At 48.1% G+C, this 19,778-nt stretch overlaps 1 protein-coding gene across 1 annotated transcript in view; it reads left to right on the forward strand.

The window, feature by feature from the left end:
• Positions 1–19,778, forward strand: part of LOC144507590 (uncharacterized) — a 127,830-nt gene that overhangs the window by 103,858 nt on the left and 4,194 nt on the right. Inside the window, exons 7-8 of the mRNA XM_078234744.1 lie at positions 8,433–8,480; positions 18,562–18,640. Coding sequence (XP_078090870.1) covers positions 8,433–8,480; positions 18,562–18,640 — 127 coding nt within the window. The remainder of the gene's footprint in view (positions 1–8,432; positions 8,481–18,561; positions 18,641–19,778) is intronic.

The raw sequence follows: 19,778 nt of genomic DNA on the forward strand, positions 1-19,778 counted from the left end.
CTATATGGACTTCAGTAAAGCGTTTGACAAAGTCCCTCATGGTAGGCTGGTGAAAAAGGTTGGATCTCATGGGATAAAGGGGGAGGTGGCTAGATGGGTGGAGAACTGGCTTGGTCACAGAAGACAGAGGGTGGTAGTGGAAGGGTCTTTTTCTGGCTGGAGGCCTGTGACTAGTGATGTTCCGCAGGGCTCTGTATTGGGACCTCTGCTGTTTGTGATTTATATAAATGATCTGGAAGAAGGTGTTACTGGGGTGATCAGTAAGTTTGCGGACTACACAAAATTGGCAGGACTTGCATATAGTGAGGAGCATTGTCAGAAGCTACAGAAGGATATAGATAGGCTGGAAATTTGGGCAAAGAAATGGCAGATGGAGTTCAATCTTGATGAATGCGAAGTGATGCATTTTGGTAGAAATAATGTAGGGAGGAGCTATACGATAAATGGCAGAACCATAAAGGGTGTAGATACGCAGAGGGACCTGGGTGTGCAAGTCCACAGATCCTTGAAGGTGACGTCACAGGTGGAGAAGGTGGTGAAGAAGGCATATGGCATGCTTGGCTTTATAGGACGGGGCATAGAGTATAAAAGTTGGGGTCCGATGTTGCAGATGTATAGAACGTTGGTTTGGCCGCATTTGGAATACTGCGTCCAGTTCTGGTCGCCACACTACCAGAAGGACGTGGAGGCTTTGGAGAGAGTACAGAGGAGGTTTACCAGGATGTTGCCTGGTATGGAGGGGCTTAGTTATGAGGAGAGATTGGGTAAACTGGGGTTGTTCTCCCTGGAAAGACGGAGGATGAGGGGAGACTTAATAGAGGTGTATAAAATTATGAAAGGCATAGATAGGGTGAACGGTGGGAAGCTTTTCCCCAGGTCGGTGGCGACGTTCACGAGGGGTCATAGGTTCAAGGTGAAGGGGGGGAAGTTTAACACAGATATCAGAAGGACATATTTTACACAGAGGGTGGTGGGGGCCTGGAATGCGCTGCCGGGCAAGGTGGTGGAGGCGGACACACTGGGAACGTTTAAGACTTATCTCGATAGCCATATGAGCGGAGTGGGAATAGAGGGATACAAAAGAATGGTCTAGTTTGGACCAGGGAGCGGCACCGGCTTGGAGGGCCGAAGGGCCTGTTCCTGTGCTGTATTGTTCTTTGTTCTTTGTTCTTTATTAATTATCAACCTAAGTTATAACATAGTCTGTAATCTTAGTTTACCTTAAAATTAATTGGAGCACTTTCTGGCTGCCTAATGCACTGGAAAACAGAGCAACTAGCAAATGAACATTTGGTAATAAATACTTGGTCACCCTGGGTTAATTTTTGTGTGGGCCACTCGAGCTCCAGCCTGGAACAGACAGGAACATTAACAAAATCTTTTAACTGGGGACCTATGCCAGATGTAGGCCCTTGCTACAGTTTTCATGGTCTGCTGTGATGAGTGTGTGGTTCACTTTGTGGAACTGCCAGCTCAACCATGACCTGGTTGAAGAGCAGTAGTTTTGAGGGAGCGAATGGCCTCCTCCTATTCCTATCTGCCTATGATCCCTGAGCAGTTGAACTGGCAGTCCTTAAAGGGGCCACTCCAGAAGAAAACTGGAACGATTTGGGGAAGCAATTTTAGTGGGGTCAGGGAGGAGACTGAGTGTCCCACACGTCTCCACAAAATCTTCCTGCTTCCCATTGTTTCCCTGCTGTGTCCAGAATTCTCACCAAAACCCACAACACCCCCTTTAAGCAGTGACCTCCAGCTGGGCTCTTTACACTTATCTATTTGTGGGGCATGGGCGTCGCTGGCTGGCCAGCATTTATTGCCCACCCCTAGTTGCCCTTGTTCAGAGGGCAGTTGAGGGTCAATCGCATTGCTGTGGCTCTGGAGTCACATGTAGGCCAGACCAGGTAAAGATGGCAGATTTCCTTCCCTAAAGGACATTAGTGAACCAGATGGGTTTTTACAACAATTGACAATGGTTTCATGGCCATCATTAGATTCTTAATTCCAGACTTTTTTTAAAATTCAAATTCCACCATGTGCCATGGTAGGATTTAAACCCGGGTCTCCAGAACATTAGCTGAGTTTCTGGATTAATAGTCCAGCGATAATATCACTAGGCCATTGCCTCCATCCTCTGCTGAGGAGTCTCTTGAGTTTCCCATCCTCCTTGTTGGCCAAGCTGCCTTTGCTGCTAATTGGGGACAACTAAACAAGGCCCAACTATGGAAATGGTTGCAACCTCTGGTTAAGGCCTTTGGGCAGGTGGTGAAATCACTCTTCCCACTGCTCACCTGATGTGGACTATATCTAAAAATTAGCTGCAGTGTGTGGCCTCAGTATTACAAAGGTATCGCTCTGAAACCATTGCTACAAGCAGCATGTCATGTGACAGAGCCTGCCAAAGTAAATTATGTGCAAGTAGCAGAATATTTTGCTGAGAATAAGTACAGAGTGCCTGAACGGAGGATACGCCAGTCAACCTCAGAAACAAATGGAAAGGCCTCACAGCGCCAGGGACCTGGGTTCAATTTCAGCCTCAGGTCACTGTCTGTGTGGAGTTTGCACATTCTCCCCGCTTCTGCGTGGATTTCCTCCGGGTGCTCCAGTTTCCTCCCACAGTCCGAAAGACGTGCGGGTTAGGTTGATTGGCCACGCTAAATTGCCCCTTAATGTCAGGGGGATTTGGAGGATAAATGTGTGGAGTTACGGGGATAGGACAGGACCTGGTGGGGTTGTCGTCGGTGCAGGCTTGATGGGCCAAAGGGCCTTCTTCTGCACTGTAGAGATTCTATGATTCTATGTTGGTTAAATAGCAAAAAGCTACATGAAGTCTGAGGGTTGTGTCACCTTGGGAAACTCTCCAATTGGCAAAACTGAAAATTGGAATGTGTTGAAGTGAAACATGCCAATATCTCGATCCCACACTTTAACAGGGGAAAGATCTCAATGACTTCTGTTATCTGTTGGTTGAGATCACAAAGCTGCGCCACACAAGTGACCATTTTATAAAGCTTAATTATAAGTTTGATTATAGAACAAAATCACGGAACTGGTCCTGTCCTCTCTACCCCATCCCATCCCATTCCCAGTAATTTCCCCCATCACTGTCCCTTCTCTACTCAATCCTCTACTCCAATCCAACCCATTCTCCTTTTCTCAGCCCATCTCATTCTTGCCACCCGTCCTGATAGAATCATAGAATCATAGAAACCCTACAGTGCAGAAGGAGGCCATTTGGCCCATCGAGTCTGCACCGACCACAATCCCACCCAGGCCCTATCCCCACATATTTTTACCCGCTAATCCCTCTAACCTACACATCCCAGGACACTAAGGGGCAATTTCTAACCTAGCCAATCAACCTAACCCGCACATCTTTGGACTGTGGGAGGAAACCGGAGCACCCGGAGGAAACCCACACAGACACGAGGAGAATGTGCAAACTCCACACAGACAGTGACCCAAGCCAGGAATCGAACCCGGGACCCTGGAGCTGTGAAGCAGCAGTGCTAACCACTGTGCTACCGTGCCGCCCAATCTCTTATGATTTGCTCCTTCCTGTTCCTCCACATCTCCCTTCCTTTCCTTCTTTCCGTTACTCCTGCTCCCTCTCTACCCTCCCCTTTATCCACTCTCCTCCACCTACTTCTTCTTCTTTTCCCTTACCCTTGCTGCTCTCTCCTTTTCTAACGTCCCACCCCTTTCCTCTCCCCATGCCAGTTTATTTTTCTCCGATTATCATTATCCATCTCTAGCCCCTTCCTCTGCTCCCTCCTTCCCCCTCCCTTGTGCCTCCTCTACCCTCCCCATTGGTTCCATTATTTTCCCAAACTCCAGTCCCCCTTAACCTGAAAACACCTCAACTTCCCATATGCAATGTAGTGGAAGATGGATTGGTGTGTAATGAAGAATTGTTCTGAATGAATGTCTCTCGATCCGCGTTGTGATCAAACACTTCACTTGGAGACTTGGCTTTTCCTCTGCCTCATTTAACAGCAGTCCCAAACACAGTGTACAACTCAACCCAACCGTAATGCTTGGATTTAAGCCATAATAAACCAGTTGGAAAATTAGTAATGAGTTCATAGAATCATAGAATCCCTACAGCGCAGGAGGCCACTCGGCCCATTGAATCTGCACCGACAACAATCCCACCCAGGTCCTATCTCCGTAACCCCATGTATTTACCCTGCTAGTCCCCCTGACAATGTAAGGGGCAATTTAGCGTGGCCAATCCACCTAACCTGCATATCTTTGGAGTGTTGCCAGGATACATCTTCTGATTTTTTTTTTGCCTGTTCATTCATGGTATGTGAACACCACGATCTGGCCCACCCCATGGAACATTTTAAGAGTCAACTGCATTGCTGTGATGTGGAGTCACATGTATACCATAGAATTCCTACAGTGCAGGAGGAGGCCATTCAGCCCATTGTGTCTGCACCGACAACAGTCCCACCCAGACCCTATCCCCAGATATTTACCCTGCTAGTCCCTGACACTAAGAGCAATTTAGCGTGGCCAATCCACCTAACCTGCACATCTTTGGACTGTGGAAGGAAACTGGAGCACCCGGAGGAAACCCATGCAGACACGGGGAAAACGCGCAGACTCTGCACAGACAGTGACCCAAGCCGGGAATCGAACCCGAGTCCCTGGAGCTGTGAGGCAACAGAGATAACCACTGTGCCACCCATGCCATCCTAAAGACCAGATCAGGACCGGAATTCTCTGACCTCGCCTGCAGCTGGGATTCTCTAAATTCGCCAAATTTTCCGATCTCATTGGCATTCTCTCATTGGGAGGATTGCAGCCCAGCTTTCCTTCCCTAAAGACCATTGGTGAACCAGATAAGTATTTTTTCATTGTGGGTTTTTTAATTGAATTCCGATTGCAGCATCTGCCATATAGAGTGATTCGAACCTTGGTCCCCAGAGAATTATCCTGGGCCTTGGGATTGGTAGTCCAGTAACAATACCACCATGCCAATGTCTCCTTTGATATTCTACTAATTGCATTTCCCTTCCCTCTGGTGCATCTGAATTATTCTTCCTTTGTTACATGTCCCTCAGATCCACACAACAACTCCAGGACTCCTTGTGTTCTCAGGCTCATGTACCCTTCGACTGGCCAGATTCCCACCTGCTCCATGTGTCCCAGATTTCTCCCATCTTCCTCCAGCAAAGAGGAAGGCACAATGGCTTCGTGGTTAGCACTGCTGCCTCACACCGCCAGGGACCCGGGTTCGATTCCCAGCCTGGGTCACTGTCTGTGCGAAGTCTGCGCGTTCCCCCCAGTGTTTCTGTGGGTTTCCTCCAGGTGCTCCAGTTTCCTCCCACAGTCCGAAAGACATGCTGGTTAGGTGCATTGGCCATGCTAAATTCTCCCTCAGTGTACCCGAACAGGCGCCGGAGTGTGGCGACTAGGGGATTTTGACAGTAAAAGAGATTTTGGGCTGGTAATTCAGTGGCGGCTGTTTTCGAGCAGGAAGGGGTAATGAGTGTCTGAACACGCAAGTGTCCCTGGGCCCCACGGCTGGCCTCAAATTGGGCCTTCTGAGTAAGTTGGGTGAATCACATTTTTACTGAATTTGCTGGCAAAATGCATTAAATGCATGGAAAACCATTAAGCAACTGGTGTAAGATTCATTATGTGGAGATAGCGGCATTGGACTGGGGTAAACACAGTAAGAAGTCTCACAACACCAGGTTAAAGTCCAACAGGTTTATTTGGTAGCAAAATCCACTAGCTTTCGGAGCGCTGCTCCTTCGTCAGGTATGTGGGAGTTCTGTTCACAAACAGGGCATATAAAGACACAAATTCAATTTACAAAATAATGGTTGGAATGCGAATCTTTACAGGTAATCAAGTCTTAAAGGTACAGACAATGTGAGTGGAGAGAGCGTTCAGCACAGGTTAAAGAGATGTGTATTGTCTCCGGACAGGACAGTTAGTGAGATTTTGCAAGCTCAGGCAAGTCGTGGGGGTTACAGATAGTGTGACATGAACCCAAGATCCCGGTTGAGGCCGTCCTTATGTGTGCGGAACTTGGTTATCACTCTCTGCTCAGCAACTCTGCACTGTCGTGTGTCGTGAAGGCCGCCTTGAAGAGCGCTTACCCGAAGACTTGATTACCTGTAAAGACTCGCATTCCAACCATTATCTTGTAAATTGAGTTTGTGTCTTTATACGCCCTGTTTGTGAACAGAACTCCCACTTACCTGACGAAGGAGCAGCGCTCTGAAAGCTAGTGGATTTCACTACCAAATAAACCTTTTGGACTTTAACCTGGTGTTGTGAGACTTCTTACTGTAAGATTCACTCCCAGAGCTCCTGTTAACATGATTGTGTGTGACAAATCTACTGAGATGGTACAGGTCAGATGAGTCCCAGGTTTAATCAGTGTTTTATTAGCTAACCTCAGTGGGGATAGCCCTTGAATGACCTTGGATCAAAGAGGAAGGAAAACATAATGAGAATGTTCACTGCTGAGGGGCATTCCAGCGCTCTGTTGGAACACAATGTTCCAACTCTGTTTTTGGCTTCCATCAACCCCAGCTGGGTGATATAATTTGGAAGAGGAGCATAATATGACAACCAATGTCCAAATGACGTTTACAAGTATCCCTTGAAATCCATTATTGCTCAGTGAAAGCAGCTGTAAAGTAAGGGAGAGGAGTGGCGGGTGATGTGGGAGTTGGGGGAGAAGTTGGAATTCTGTGAGAACTCCTGCTCTTCCGGGTTTGACACATTTTTTTTTAAAATCAGTGCTTTTCAGTGACAGCTGGTGCCCAATCTAAAGCCAATCTCAGGACAGGACAGTTTCTCTGGGAAGCCCTGAAACAGCACTAGGCCCTACATTAGCCTATGTACAGAGCCTGATTCTGTTTCAGACAACCGCAAAATTCACATGAGGCTAATATGACGCTGAACATCTTTGGGCCTACGGAATAGGCCATATCCGATCCCATGTTAGGCCCTATACTGACCAGTTTTTACCCCGTGGTCTCTGGGAGCTGAAGGACTTGGCTGTGTGGGCAGTAGGCTGAAGGTAGACAAGTGGCACAGTGGTTAGCACTGCTGCTTCATAGCGCCAGGGACCTGGGTTCAATTTGGGTGGCTGTCCATGTGGAGTTTGCATGTTCTCCCCGTGTTAGCGTGGGTTTCTTCTGAGTGCTCCGGTTTCCTCCCACAGTCCAAAGATGTGTAGGTGAGGTGGATTTGCCATGCTAAATTGCCTCTTGGTATCCCAAGCTGTGTCGGTTAGATGGATTAGCCATGGTGAATGTGTGGGGTTACAGAGATAGGATGGGGGAGAGGGTCTGGGTAAGATACTGTGTTAGAGATTCGGTACAGACGCAATGTGATGAATGGCCTCCTTCTGCACTGTCAGGATTCTAAGAAGAACGACTTGTGGGGCCTTGTAAAGAAGGAGAGATGGGGGAGGGTTTTGAGAAAGGAAATCCAGAGCTTAGGGCTTGGGCAGCTGAAGGGATGGTCAGAAATGGAGAGATGATAACAATTCGGTATTTGCAGGAGGTCAGAATTGCAGGTGTGGGTTCACATCAATGTCTTTATTCTGAACACTGCACAAAGGTGTGATTTCAACCCAGATAAGTGTCGGCAGCGGGTGAGAAGAATCCAAATTGTGTTGTGTGTAAGAAGTTGAGGAACTAGATCCTTCTGTCAGTGTGCCAAACAGCAATCTATTGCATGGAGGAAGCTAATCAAGTTAAGTATTTTCTCTTATCAATCGCAGATTACTCAAGTAGATACCTGTTTTATCTCACAGTTTCACAGCAAAGAGTTAACTTTTATTGGCAGACTAAAACAATCACAGGTGCCTCAGAGAAATTAAGGTCTTTCCTTCGATTCTTTCCCAACCTCTCTGCTTCATCCTTCCAGACTTCTGCCCCTGCCCCCCACCGTTGTCGGTGCTGAACGATATCAGTGTAAAATTCCACGGGCGTCAATTTTGAGCCGCCATTTTCATTTGTGAAGTGAGAACAGTGAAATTTGCCGGATTCTTCCTCTGTGGTGGACATCCTGGTCCAAGAATCCACAACAACTAAATCAGGATGGATCACTGGACAGTAGCTGGGGTTGTGGGGGGGGGAATGGGAGTTACTGCAGCAGCTTTTTATTGGCTTCCTCCCTACTCAGGAGTATTCAGAACATTCTCTTAGTTGCCTTGCTGCCAACAACTTGAAAATAAAAGGACGAAGGACTGTACCTCCGACTGTGCCTTCCTGGCCTCCCAGTGTAAAATGGGCCAAAGACTGTGTGCAATGAACTGGAGGGGTGTGATGACATTATCTGATTGCCCCGTTTGTGTCACCCAGCTTGTTATGTTTGTCCTCTCTGTACTGCTGATATTCTGGTAGACAATAGTTATTGTAATTAATGTGTTTCTGTTTCATTATTATTCTTCACAGACATCAATGAAACAGAAATTTCTGAAAGAACCATCGGAATCATTGTCGGTAAGGCCTGTACTAAGACAACTTATTTTGAAACATGGAAAACAGGAGCAGGAGTAGACCGTTCGGCCTTTCGAGCCATTCATTGTAATCATGGCTGATCATCCAACTTATCTCAAGGGGCGGCATGATGGCACAGTGGTTAGCACTGCTGCCTCACAGCGCCAGGGATCCGGGTTCAATTCCAGCCTCGGGCCACTGTCTGTGTGGGGTCTGCACGTTCTCCCCGTGTCTGCGTGGGTTTCCTCTGGGGTGCTCCAGTTTCCTCCCACAGTCCGAAAGACGTGCTGGTTAGGTTTGTTGGCCACGCTAAATTGCCCCATAGTGTCAGGGGGACTAGCAGGGTAAATAAGTGGGGTTAGGGGCATTGGGCCTGGGCGGGATAGTGGTCGGTGCAGACTCGATGGGCCGAATGGCCTCCTTCAGCACTGCAGGGATTCTATCATCTAACCTGTTCCCGCCTTCCCCCCACCACCTCCCCCCGATATCCCTTTAGCCCCAAGAGCTATATCTAACTCCTTCTTGAAAACGTGCAGGCCGGAATTCTTCAGTCTCGCATGCCCTGCTCCCAGTTAGAATGGAGAATTTGGCACTCACTGCAACGGGAACAGAAAATCCCAGCTGCAGGCGAGGTTGGAGAGTTCCAGCCTTAATGTTTTGGCCTCAAATGCTTTCCCTGTGGTAGCGAATTCCACAGGCTGACTGATCTTCAGGCGAAGAAATATCTCCTCATCTCAGTCCTAAATGGTTTACCCCGTATCCCCGTACATGCCAGGAAACACAAGAGGAAATGTTACCATGGGGATATTATCAGCAACTCATTCAACCAGACAGAATTTTTTTAAACTAAAAATGTAATTTAAAAGAAGTTACTTAAAAAGGGAAACACAAAAAAATCAGTCCTGACTTCTGGACGAATCACAAGGAAAGGCCGTTCTGCCCTTTACGTCTGTGCTCGCTCTTTGGAAAAGCTGCCCAATTAGTCCCCGTCTCTCCCGCTCTTCTTTCACCATAGCCTTGCTAGGTAGAGTATTCATCCTGTTCCCCTTTTGAATATTACTGTTGAATCTGCTTCCACCCACTGGGGGGCATGGTGGCACAGTGGTTAGCACTGCTGCCTCACAGCGCCAGGCACCCGGGTTCGATTCCTGGCTTGGGTCACTGTCTGTGTGGAGTCTGCACGTTCTCCCCGGGTTTCCTCCAGGAGCTCTGGCTTCCACCCACAGTCCGAAAGACATGCTGGTTAGGTGCATTGGATATGCTAAATTCAGTGTACCCGAACAGGTGCCGGAGTGTGGTGACTAGGGGATTTTCACAGTAACTTCATTGCAGTGTTAATGTAAGCCTACTTGTGACATTGATAAATAAACTTTTCTGAAGTGCATTCTAGATCCAAACACGCTGGGCCCGATTTTACCATCAAGTTACGCCCGTCTCCGAGCGCAAAAACTTGGTAAAGCTGGGCATGAGGCGAATAACGCGATCCGCGCCCACCTCTACGCCAGTTCCCCCTTTATCAAGGTCCGAAAATGGCCACGATTGAGACCGTGCCCAAAACGGGCGCGACGTTCATTTAAATGCATTTGCATGCATTTAAATTGACTTAATGGGCTGCCCACCCAACCTTACCGGCACTTCCCCCTTTACCACCGCCAATCCGGAATCAGCGTGAAACACACATGCTCCATATAAGTCCGATTCGAAACAGACATCATCCATCAGTGAGGGTTAGTGAAGAGGTAAGGGCCGAGCATCCGACAGCTCTCTGCTTGAGATCGTTGGGGGGGAGGGTGCGGGGGGGGGAGATGGGTCTGACGAGTCTCTGCCTGAGATCAGTGAGGGGAATGGAGGTCTACTGCCACTCTGCCTATGATCAGTGAGGGGGAAGGGGAGGTCCCTCTGCCACTCTGCCTGAGATCGGTGAGGGGGAAGGGGAGGTCCCTCTGCCACTCTGCCTGAGATCGGTGAGGGGGAAGGGGGGGTCCGCTGCCACTCTGCCTGTGATCAGTGAGGGGGAAGGGGGGGTCCGCTGCCACTCTGCCTGAGATCAGTGAGGGGGAAGGGGGGGTCCGCTGCCACTCTGCCTGAGATCAGTGAGGGGGAAGGGGGGGTCCGCTGCCACTCTGCCTGTGATCAGTGAGGGGGAAGGGGGGGTCCGCTGCCACTCTGCCTGTGATCAGTGAGGGGGAAGGGGGGGTCCGCTGTCACTCTGCCTGAGATCGGTGGGGAGGAATGGGGGGTCCGCTGCCACTCTGCCTGTGATCAGTGAGGGGGAAGGGGAGGTCCGCTGCCACTCTGCCTGAGATCGGTGGGGAGGAATGGGGGGTCCGCTGCCACTCTGCCTGTGATCAGTGAGGGGGAAGGGGAGGTCCGCTGCCACTCTGCCTGAGATCGGTGAGGGGGAAGGGGGGGGTCCGCTGCCACTCTGCCTGAGATCAGTGAGGGGGAAGGGGGGGTCCGCTGCCACTCTGCCTGAGATCGGTGCAGGTGAAAGGGAGGGGGGGGGAGGGGCCCGCAATCAGTCTGGGTGGTGGAGGGGGTGGGGGGATAAGGGGGTCAGTAATGTTGTGGGGGGGATGGGGCAATGTCTGTAGGGGCCAGGGGGAGGCATTATCTGACCCGAGAGGGATGTGGCAGGGGAGTCGCATTCTATCATTATTTTTTCTGCGCATGAGCAGTTAGAGGCTCTGATCGGAGCTGCAGGATTTCAGGCGCGTTAAGCCCCGTCCACAGGTTTCTGCAGCGTGATTCGGAATCGCTGACATTTTTGCAGGCAGGGTGCGTATGGGGGTGCCCGAGAACGGGTCTAAAAGTCGGATCTGAAACACTCCCAGTTTCAAGTCCGCCCAGCACTTAGAATCAAAATGGTAAAATAGGGGCCCGTTGTGTAAAAGAGAAGATTCTCCTCATTTCCCCTCTGACCCTTATATCTGTCGCCGCTGGTTTTTGACCTTCCTGCTAAAGGGAAAGTGTGAAGCAGATGGTCTTAACTCATTCACCGGTGGAAATGCAGTTGTTCTAGCTGCGGCTCCAGGTTTTGCTTCAGGCTTGGAATCAACAGCTGGCAACAGGCCCCCATGATTGAGTAATATGAGGGCCCAGGATGGAGCTTGCTGGATAGGCCAAAGGGTCTTTTATTGCACCAGGGTTTCCTGAGCTTTCCTCATTTGTTCATAGTCATCTTAACTGCACTTTCCCACTCTCGTCAATCTAGCCTGTGCGGGTCCTTCACTTTTAATATCCTCCCTGGAACGTGGCACACAAAACTACACACAATCCTTTCATCGTCACCAGTCCCTAAAAGCAAGGGGGACATTTGCCGCAGCGTACAACAGCCCCTGGCCAGAGATTGCGAGTGGAGTCTTTTAACAAAGAACAAAGAACAAAGAACAGTACAGCACAGGAAACAGGCCCTTCGGCCCTCCAAGCCTGTGCCGCTCCTTGGTCCAACTAGGGAGGGGAGGGATCCTGAGTAGTGGGGCTGAAAGTGAGGGATGCATGGATGGGGACTGCAATGCACGGCATTGCAGAGGTGGGGTGGAGCAGGGTTTGAAATGTGTATACTTCAATGCCAGGAGTATTCGCAATAAAGTGGGTGAACTTGCAGCGTGGATCAGTACCTGGGACTTCGATGTTGTGGCTATTTCAGAGACATGGATAGAGCAGGGGCAGGAATGGATGCTGCAGGTCCCGGGGTTCAAATGTTTTAGTCGAAGTAGGGAAGGAGGTAGAAGAGGGGGAGGGGTAGCATTATTGGTCAGAGATTGTATCACAGTGTCAGAGAGGAGGTTTGATGAGGACTTATCTGTTGAGGTAGTATGGGCGGAGATTAGAAATAGGAGAGGAGAGGTCACCCTGTTGGGAGTCTTTTATAGACCTCCTAAAAGTTCTAGAGAGGTTGAGGAAAGGATTGCGGAGTCAATCCTGCTTAGGAGTGAAAGTAATAGGGCAATTGTTATGGGGGATTTTAACTTGACTAATATTGACTGGAATTGTTATAGCTCTAGCTCGTTAGAGGGGTCAGTTTTTGTTCAAAGCGTGCAGGAAGGTTTTTTGACTCAGTATGTAGACAGGCCAACTAGAGGTGAGGCTATATTGGATCTGGTGCTGGGAAATGAGCCAGACCAGGTGCTAGACTTGGAAGTTGGTGTGCATTTTGGTGATAGTGACCACAATTCGGTTACGTTCACCTTAGTGATGGAAAGGGATAGGCATGAACCTCGGGCCAGTGGTTTTAGCTGGGGGAAGGGTAATTATGAGGCTATTAGGAGAGAATTAGGAAACATAGGTTGGACTAGGAGATTACAGGGACTGGGAACGTCCGACATGTGGAGTTTTTTCAAGGAGCAGCTACTGCGAGTCTGTGATAGGTATGTCCCTGTCAGGCAAGGAGGAATTGGTAGGGCTAGGGAACCGTGGTGCACCAAAAAAGTTTCTTTGTTGGTTAAAAAGAAAAAGGAGGCTTATGTTCGGATGAGACGTGAGCACTCGGGTAGTGCACTAGAAAGCTTTAGATTGGCTAAGAGGGAGTTGAAGAGCGAGCTTAGAAGGGCTAAAAGGGGACATGAGAAGACTTTGGCGGATAGGGTTAAAGAGAATCCTAAGGCGTTCTATAGGTATGTCAAGAACAGAAGGTTGGTTAGGGCAAGTTTAGGGCCAGTTATAGATGGCAGAGGGAAGTTATGTGTGGAACCGGAGGAGATTGGTGAAGCATTGAACCAATATTTCTCTTCGGTGTTCACGCAAGGGGACATGAATATAGCTGAGGAGGACACTGGGTTGCAAGGGAGTAGAATAGACAGTATTACAGTTGATAAGGAGGATGTGCAGGATATTCTGGAGGGTCTGAAAATAGATAAATCCCCTGGTCCGGATGGGATTTATCCAAGGATTCTCTGGGAGGCAAGAGAAGTGATTGCAGAGCCTCTGGCTCTGATCTTCAGGTCGTCGTTGGCCTCTGGTATAGTACCAGAAGATTGGAGGTTAGCGAATGTTGTCCCATTGTTTAAGAAGGGGAACAGAGACTTCCCCGGGAATTATAGACCGGTGAGTCTCACTTCTGTTGTCGGCAAGATGTTGGAAAAAATTATAAGGGATAGGATTTATAGTTATTTGGAGAGTAATGAATTGATAGGTGATAGTCAGCATGGTTTTGTGGCAGGTAGGTCGTGCCTTACTAACCTTATTGAGTTTTTTGAGAAAGTGACCAAGGAGGTGGATGGGGGCAAGGCAGTGGACGTGGTATATATGGATTTTAGTAAGGCGTTTGATAAGGTTCACCATAGTAGGCTTCTGCAGAAAATGCAGATGTATGGGATTGGGGGTGATCTAGGAAATTGGATCAGGAATTGGCTAGCGGATAGGAAACAGAGGGTGGTGGTTGATAGTAAATATTCATCATGGAGTGCGGTTACAAGTGGTGTACCTCAGGGATCTGTTTTGGGGCCACTGCTGTTTGTAATATTTATTAATGATCTGGATGAGGGTATAGTTGGGTGGATTAGCAAATTTGCTGATGACACCAAAGTCGGTGGTGTGGTAGACAGTGAGGAAGGGTGTCGTAGTTTGCAGGAAGACTTAGACAGGTTGCAAAGTTGGGCCGAGAGGTGGCGGATGGAGTTTAATGCGGAGAAGTGTGAGGTAATTCACTTTGGTAGGAATAACAGATGTGTTGAGTATAGGGCTAACGGGAGGACTTTGAATAGTGTGGAGGAGCAGAGGGATCTAGGTGTATGTGTGCATAGATCCCTGAAAGTTGGGAATCAAGTAGATAAGGTTGTTAAGAAGGCATATGGTGTCTTGGCGTTTATTGGTAGGGGGATTGAATTTAGGAGTCGTAGCGTTATGTTGCAACTGTACACAACTCTGGTGCGGCCGCACTTGGAGTACTGTGTGCAGTTCTGGTCCCCACATTACAGGAAGGATGTGGAGGCTTTGGAGAGGGTGCAGAGGAGGTTTACCAGGATGTTGCCTGGTATGGAGGGGAGATCCTATGAGGAGAGGCTGAGGGATTTGGGATTGTTTTCGCTGGAAAGGCGGCGGCTAAGAGGGGATCTTATTGAAACATATAAGATGATTAGAGGTTTAGATAGGGTGGATAGTGATAGCCTTTTTCCTCTGATGGAGAAATCCAGCACGAGGGGGCATGGCTTTAAATTGAGGGGGGGTAGTTATAGAACCGATGTCAGGGGTAGGTTCTTTACCCAGAGGGTGGTGAGGGATTGGAATGCCCTGCCAGCATCAGTAGTAAATGCGCCTAGTTTGGGGGCGTTTAAGAGATCCGTAGATAGGTTCATGGACGAAAAGAAATTGGTTTAGGTTGGAGGGTCACAGTTTTTTTTTACTGGTCGGTGCAACATCGTGGGCCGAAGGGCCTGTTCTGCGCTGTAATGTTCTATGTTCTATGTTCTATTTGTATCCCTCCATTCCCAGGCTGCTCATTAACCTGGAGAGGCTGTTGCACGGCAGTGTCTGTGAAGGGTCACGGCAGGGTTTGGGGCTGACCAGGAGATTTGCCCTCACTTACTACCTGTCATAGGTGCATCAATCCATTTGGCTGCATTATGAACTCATCAACCGTGGTCATTGAGTCCCACTCTTGCTAGCCCATGTCCGAGAGGGGGAAGCAAGGCAAAGGCAGCACTGACGGACCGAGGTTGGCTCTGTGGGGAGTGGGGGGGCAGAAAGAATGAGACAGGGATTGGGGGAAGCAGGACTCGAAGGCATAGCATCTGGCTCAGTGGCAGGGAAGCCACAAGACATCTCTCAATAACAGTCCTTTAACTTTGGCCCAATCGTTGCCTCAGATGAATCTATCTTCTCTAATTCACCTCAGGGTGTGCGCATTTCGAGCACTTCCTGATACCTGAGATATGTTCATAAACAGAAGAGATCAAGTTGAGCACAGCATTTAGTAATTAAAACTGTAATTACTAGTAATTAATTTAGTAATTTTAGTCATTAAAACGTTATAACCAAGCTCCCCAACATGTTAACAGTGCAATGCAATATTAAAAGAGGCCCATTTTCCTGTGGGCCTGGGTCTGTGTTCCATAAACAATGTGTACCAAAGAGTATTCTGCTTCCAATTACCTGAACTCCAATTGTTGAATACTGGTGTATTTAGGGTTCAGTTAATTGAAATTTGATTTGATTTGATTTATTATTGTCACATGTATCGGTATACAGTGAAAAGTATTGTTTCTCGCACACGATACAGACAAAGCATACCGTTCATAGAGAAGGAAAGGAGAGTGCAGAATGTAGTGTTACAGTCATAGCTAGGGTGTAGAGAAAGATCAGCTTAGTGCAAGGTAGGGCCATTCAAAAGTCTGATGGCAGCAGGGAAGAAGCTGTTCTTGAGTCAGTTGGTACGTGTCCTCAGACTTTTATATATTTTTCCCAATGGAAGAAGATGGAAAAGAGAATGCCCGGGGTGCGTGGGGTCCTTGATTATGCTGGTGCTTTTCCGAGGCAGCGGGAAGTGTAGACGGAGTCAATGGATGGGAGGTGGATTTGAGTGATAGACCAGGCTACGTTCACAACCCTTTGTAGTATCTTGCGGTCTTGGGCAGAGCAGGAGCCATACCAAGCTGTGATACAACCAGAAAGAATGCTTTCCATGGTGCATCTGTAAAAGTTGGTGAGAGACGTGGTAGACATACTAAATGTCCCAGGTGCTACCCTGGCACCGACCCGCCTGCTGGCAGGACCTTAGTGGAAAGCAAAAGACAATTTCTACTGCCTTAGCCAGGGCCTTATAGCTGGAACCAATCTGTGACTCAGAACAAAATATACACTGGGATTTACTCAGCAGTGCTGCAGCCTGGAGCACTGGAGAGAAGCCATGATGTGGCGATGCCGGCGTTGGACTGGGGTAAACACAGTAAGAAGTCTCACAACACCAGGTTAAAGTCTTTATTTGGTCGCAAAAGCCACTAGCTTTCGGAGCGCTGCTCCTTCATCAGGTGAGTGGGATTTCAGTTCACAAACAGGGCATAACGACAACGGGTGAATGAACACCACTCGACAATCACCAGGCAAGAGAGTTCTCTTCCTGTTGGGGAACACTTCAGTGGTCACGGGCATTCGGCCTCTGATCTTCGGGTAAGCGTTCTCCAAGGCGTCCTTCATGACACATGACAGCGCAGAGTCGCTGAGCAGAGACTGATAGCCAAGTTCCGCACACATGAGGACGGCCTCAACCGGGATCTTGGGTTCATGTCACACTATCTGTAACCCCCACGACTTGCCTGGGCTTGCAAAATCTCACTAACTGTCCTGGCTGGAGACAATACACATCTCTTTAACCTCTGCTTAACCCTCTCTCCACTCACATTGTCTGTACCTTTAAGATTTGATTACCTGTAAAGACTCGCATTCCAACCATTATTTTGTGAATTGAGTTTGTGTCTTTATATGCCCTGTTTGTGAACAGAAATCCCACTCACCTGATGAAGGAGCAGCGCTCCGAAAGCGAGTGGCCTTTGCCACCAAATAAAACTGTTGGATTTTAACCTGATGTTGTGAGACTTCTTACTGCACTGGAGAGAAGCCAGACACTTATCCTGAAGCCTTCTAAACATCCCTGCTTCCGCTGGAAAATGGGGCAAGTGGCCAAGAACATGGAGCCTCATTAGCTTTGTACAAATTCTCCCTCAAAGGAAACATAGAAAGCCTTAGGTCAACATAAAGAGGTGGCTGGATGAGTGCAGCTCCAACAATACAAGAAGCCAGCACATTCCAGGACAAAACAGCTCCGCTTGATTGACACCCCGTCCATTACATAAAACATTTACTCACTCCACCAGCAATGCACAGCAGCAACAGCGTGTACCATCCACAAGATGCACTGCAGCAGCTCACCAAGGCTCCTTGAACAGCACCTTCCAAACCCATGATCCCTGCCACCCAGAAGGATGCGGCAGTTGAATGGGAACGCCACCATCTGCAAGTTCCCCTTCAAGCCACACACCACCCTGACTTGGAAATACATCGCTGTTGCTTCAGTGTCACTGGGTCAAGTTCCTCAAAACTTGCTCCCCAACAGCACTGTGGGTGTATCTACACTCCATGCACTACAGTGATTCAAGAAAATGGCTCACCACCACATTCTCAAGGGCAATTAGGGATAGAAACATAGAAAACCTACAGCAGAAAACAGGCCCTTCGGCCCCACAAGTTTTGCCGAACATATCCCTACTTGGGCAATAAAAGCTGACTCAGCCAGCTGTGCATAAAAATAAAGAAATACTGCGAAATAAAAAAGAAGACACCTGTTAATATCAGTCTCCTGCACTCCATTCTCTGTAGGGAGCATGGCCTCAAAATAAGGGGGAGCAGATTTAGGACTGAGTTGAGAAGCAACACCTGGAGTATTGTGTACGGTTTTGGTCTCCTTACTTGAGAAAGGATATACTGGCACTGGAGGGGGTACAGAGGAGATTCACCAGGTTGATTCCGGAGTTGAGAGGGTTGGCTTATGAGGAGAGACTGAGTAGACTGGGGCTATACTCATTGGAATTCAGAAGAATGAGGGGAGATCTTAAAGAAACATATAAGATTATGAAGGGAATAGATAAGATAGAAGCAGGGAAGTTGTTTCCACTGGCGAGTGAAACTAGCACTCGGGGGCACGGACTCAAAATAAGGGGGAGAAGATTTAGGACTGAGTTGAGGGGGAACTTCTTCACCCAAAGGGTTGTGAATCTGTGGAATTCCCTGCTCAGTGAAGCAGTTGAGGCTACCTCATTGAATGTTTTTAAGGCAAGGATAGGTAAATCTTTGAACAGTAAAGGAATTAAGGGTTATGGTGAGCGGGTGGGTAAGTGGAGCTGAGTCCACGAAAAAATCAGCCATGATCTTATTGAATGGCGGAGCAGGCTCGAGAGGACAAATGGCCTACTCCTGCTCCTAGTTCTTATGTTCTTATGTTTCACACCTAGAGCGTTCTTTCCTGAGCATAATTGACAGTAAAAATGACCCTAATCCTTTACATGTCTACCGCGGTGTGTGAATTCTGAATGCGGTGTTCCAATTAACCATGCTGACCTAACATTATTTTCTTTCTTTCTCTTAACCATAGGTACCAGTACAGGCAGCTTGTTTTTCATCACAATATGTGTTCTACTCTTGCTTTGGACTGTTGTGCTCAAGCGTAAAATGTGAGTATTATGAAGACACATTGTTAAATCGCTGTTTTGTTTTGTAACTCATCGGCCCCAGAATCTATGCTCTAAACACTGGACCCTCCAGACCCTGGGCAGCACCAGCCAGGACAAAGCAGCCCGCTCGATTGGCACCTAGAGAAGGAAGGTTCATAGAGAAGGAAAGGAGAGATTGTTGTGTTACCAATCATAGCTAGGGCTATGAAACTTGCAGTTTTTGCTCTTGGTACGAGCCAAGGAATGACATGTTGAGATTTGTTAGCTCCAATCAGCATCGAATTAGGAGATATTTTTGTGCACTTAACTCGGGGACATTGGGTTAATGTCGCATAATTCCATTCGCTCAGGATCCAACAGATATTGGGCCAGGAGGAGGCCATTCAGCCCTTCAAACCTGCTGCATTATTCTTTACGAACATAGGAGTAGGCAATTTAGCTCATTGAGCCTACTTCATTATTCAATGAAATCGTGGCTGATCACCTCAATGCCACTTTCCTGCCCCAGCCCCTTATTTTTTGATATCATTAATATCCAGAAAGCTATCTATTTCTGTCCTGAACATGCTCAATGATTGGCCTTCCACAGCCCTTTGGGGTAGGGAATTCCAAAGATTCACAACCCTCTGAGTGAAGGAATTCCTCCTCATCTCAGTCTCAAATGGTCTGCCCTTTTATCAGATCATGGCTGATCTGGACCTCAACTCCATTTGCCCATTTTTTCTCCACAATGCCTTAAACGCCTTACCTAGCACCAATCTATTTAATTTGATTTATTGTCACATGTATTAGTATACAATGAAAAGTATTATTTCTTGCTGCTATACAGACAAAGCATACCATTCATAGAGAAGGAAAGGAGAGAGTGCAGAATATAGTGTTACAATCATAGCTAGGGTGTAGAGAAAGATCAGCTTAATGCAAGGTAGGTCCATTCAAAAGTCTGATGGCAGCAGGGAAGAAGCTATTCTTAAGTCAGTTGGTACGTGATCTCAGACCTTTGTATCTTTTTCCTGACAGAAGATGGTGGAAGAGAGTGTGTCTGGGGTGTGTGGGGTCCTTGATTATGCTGGCTGCTTTTCTGAGACAGCGGGAAGTGTAGGCAGTGTCAATGAATTGGAGGCTGATTTGAGTGGTG

Source organism: Mustelus asterias, chromosome 19 (genome assembly GCF_964213995.1).
Source record: "Mustelus asterias chromosome 19, sMusAst1.hap1.1, whole genome shotgun sequence".
Lineage (NCBI taxonomy): Eukaryota > Metazoa > Chordata > Chondrichthyes > Carcharhiniformes > Triakidae > Mustelus > Mustelus asterias.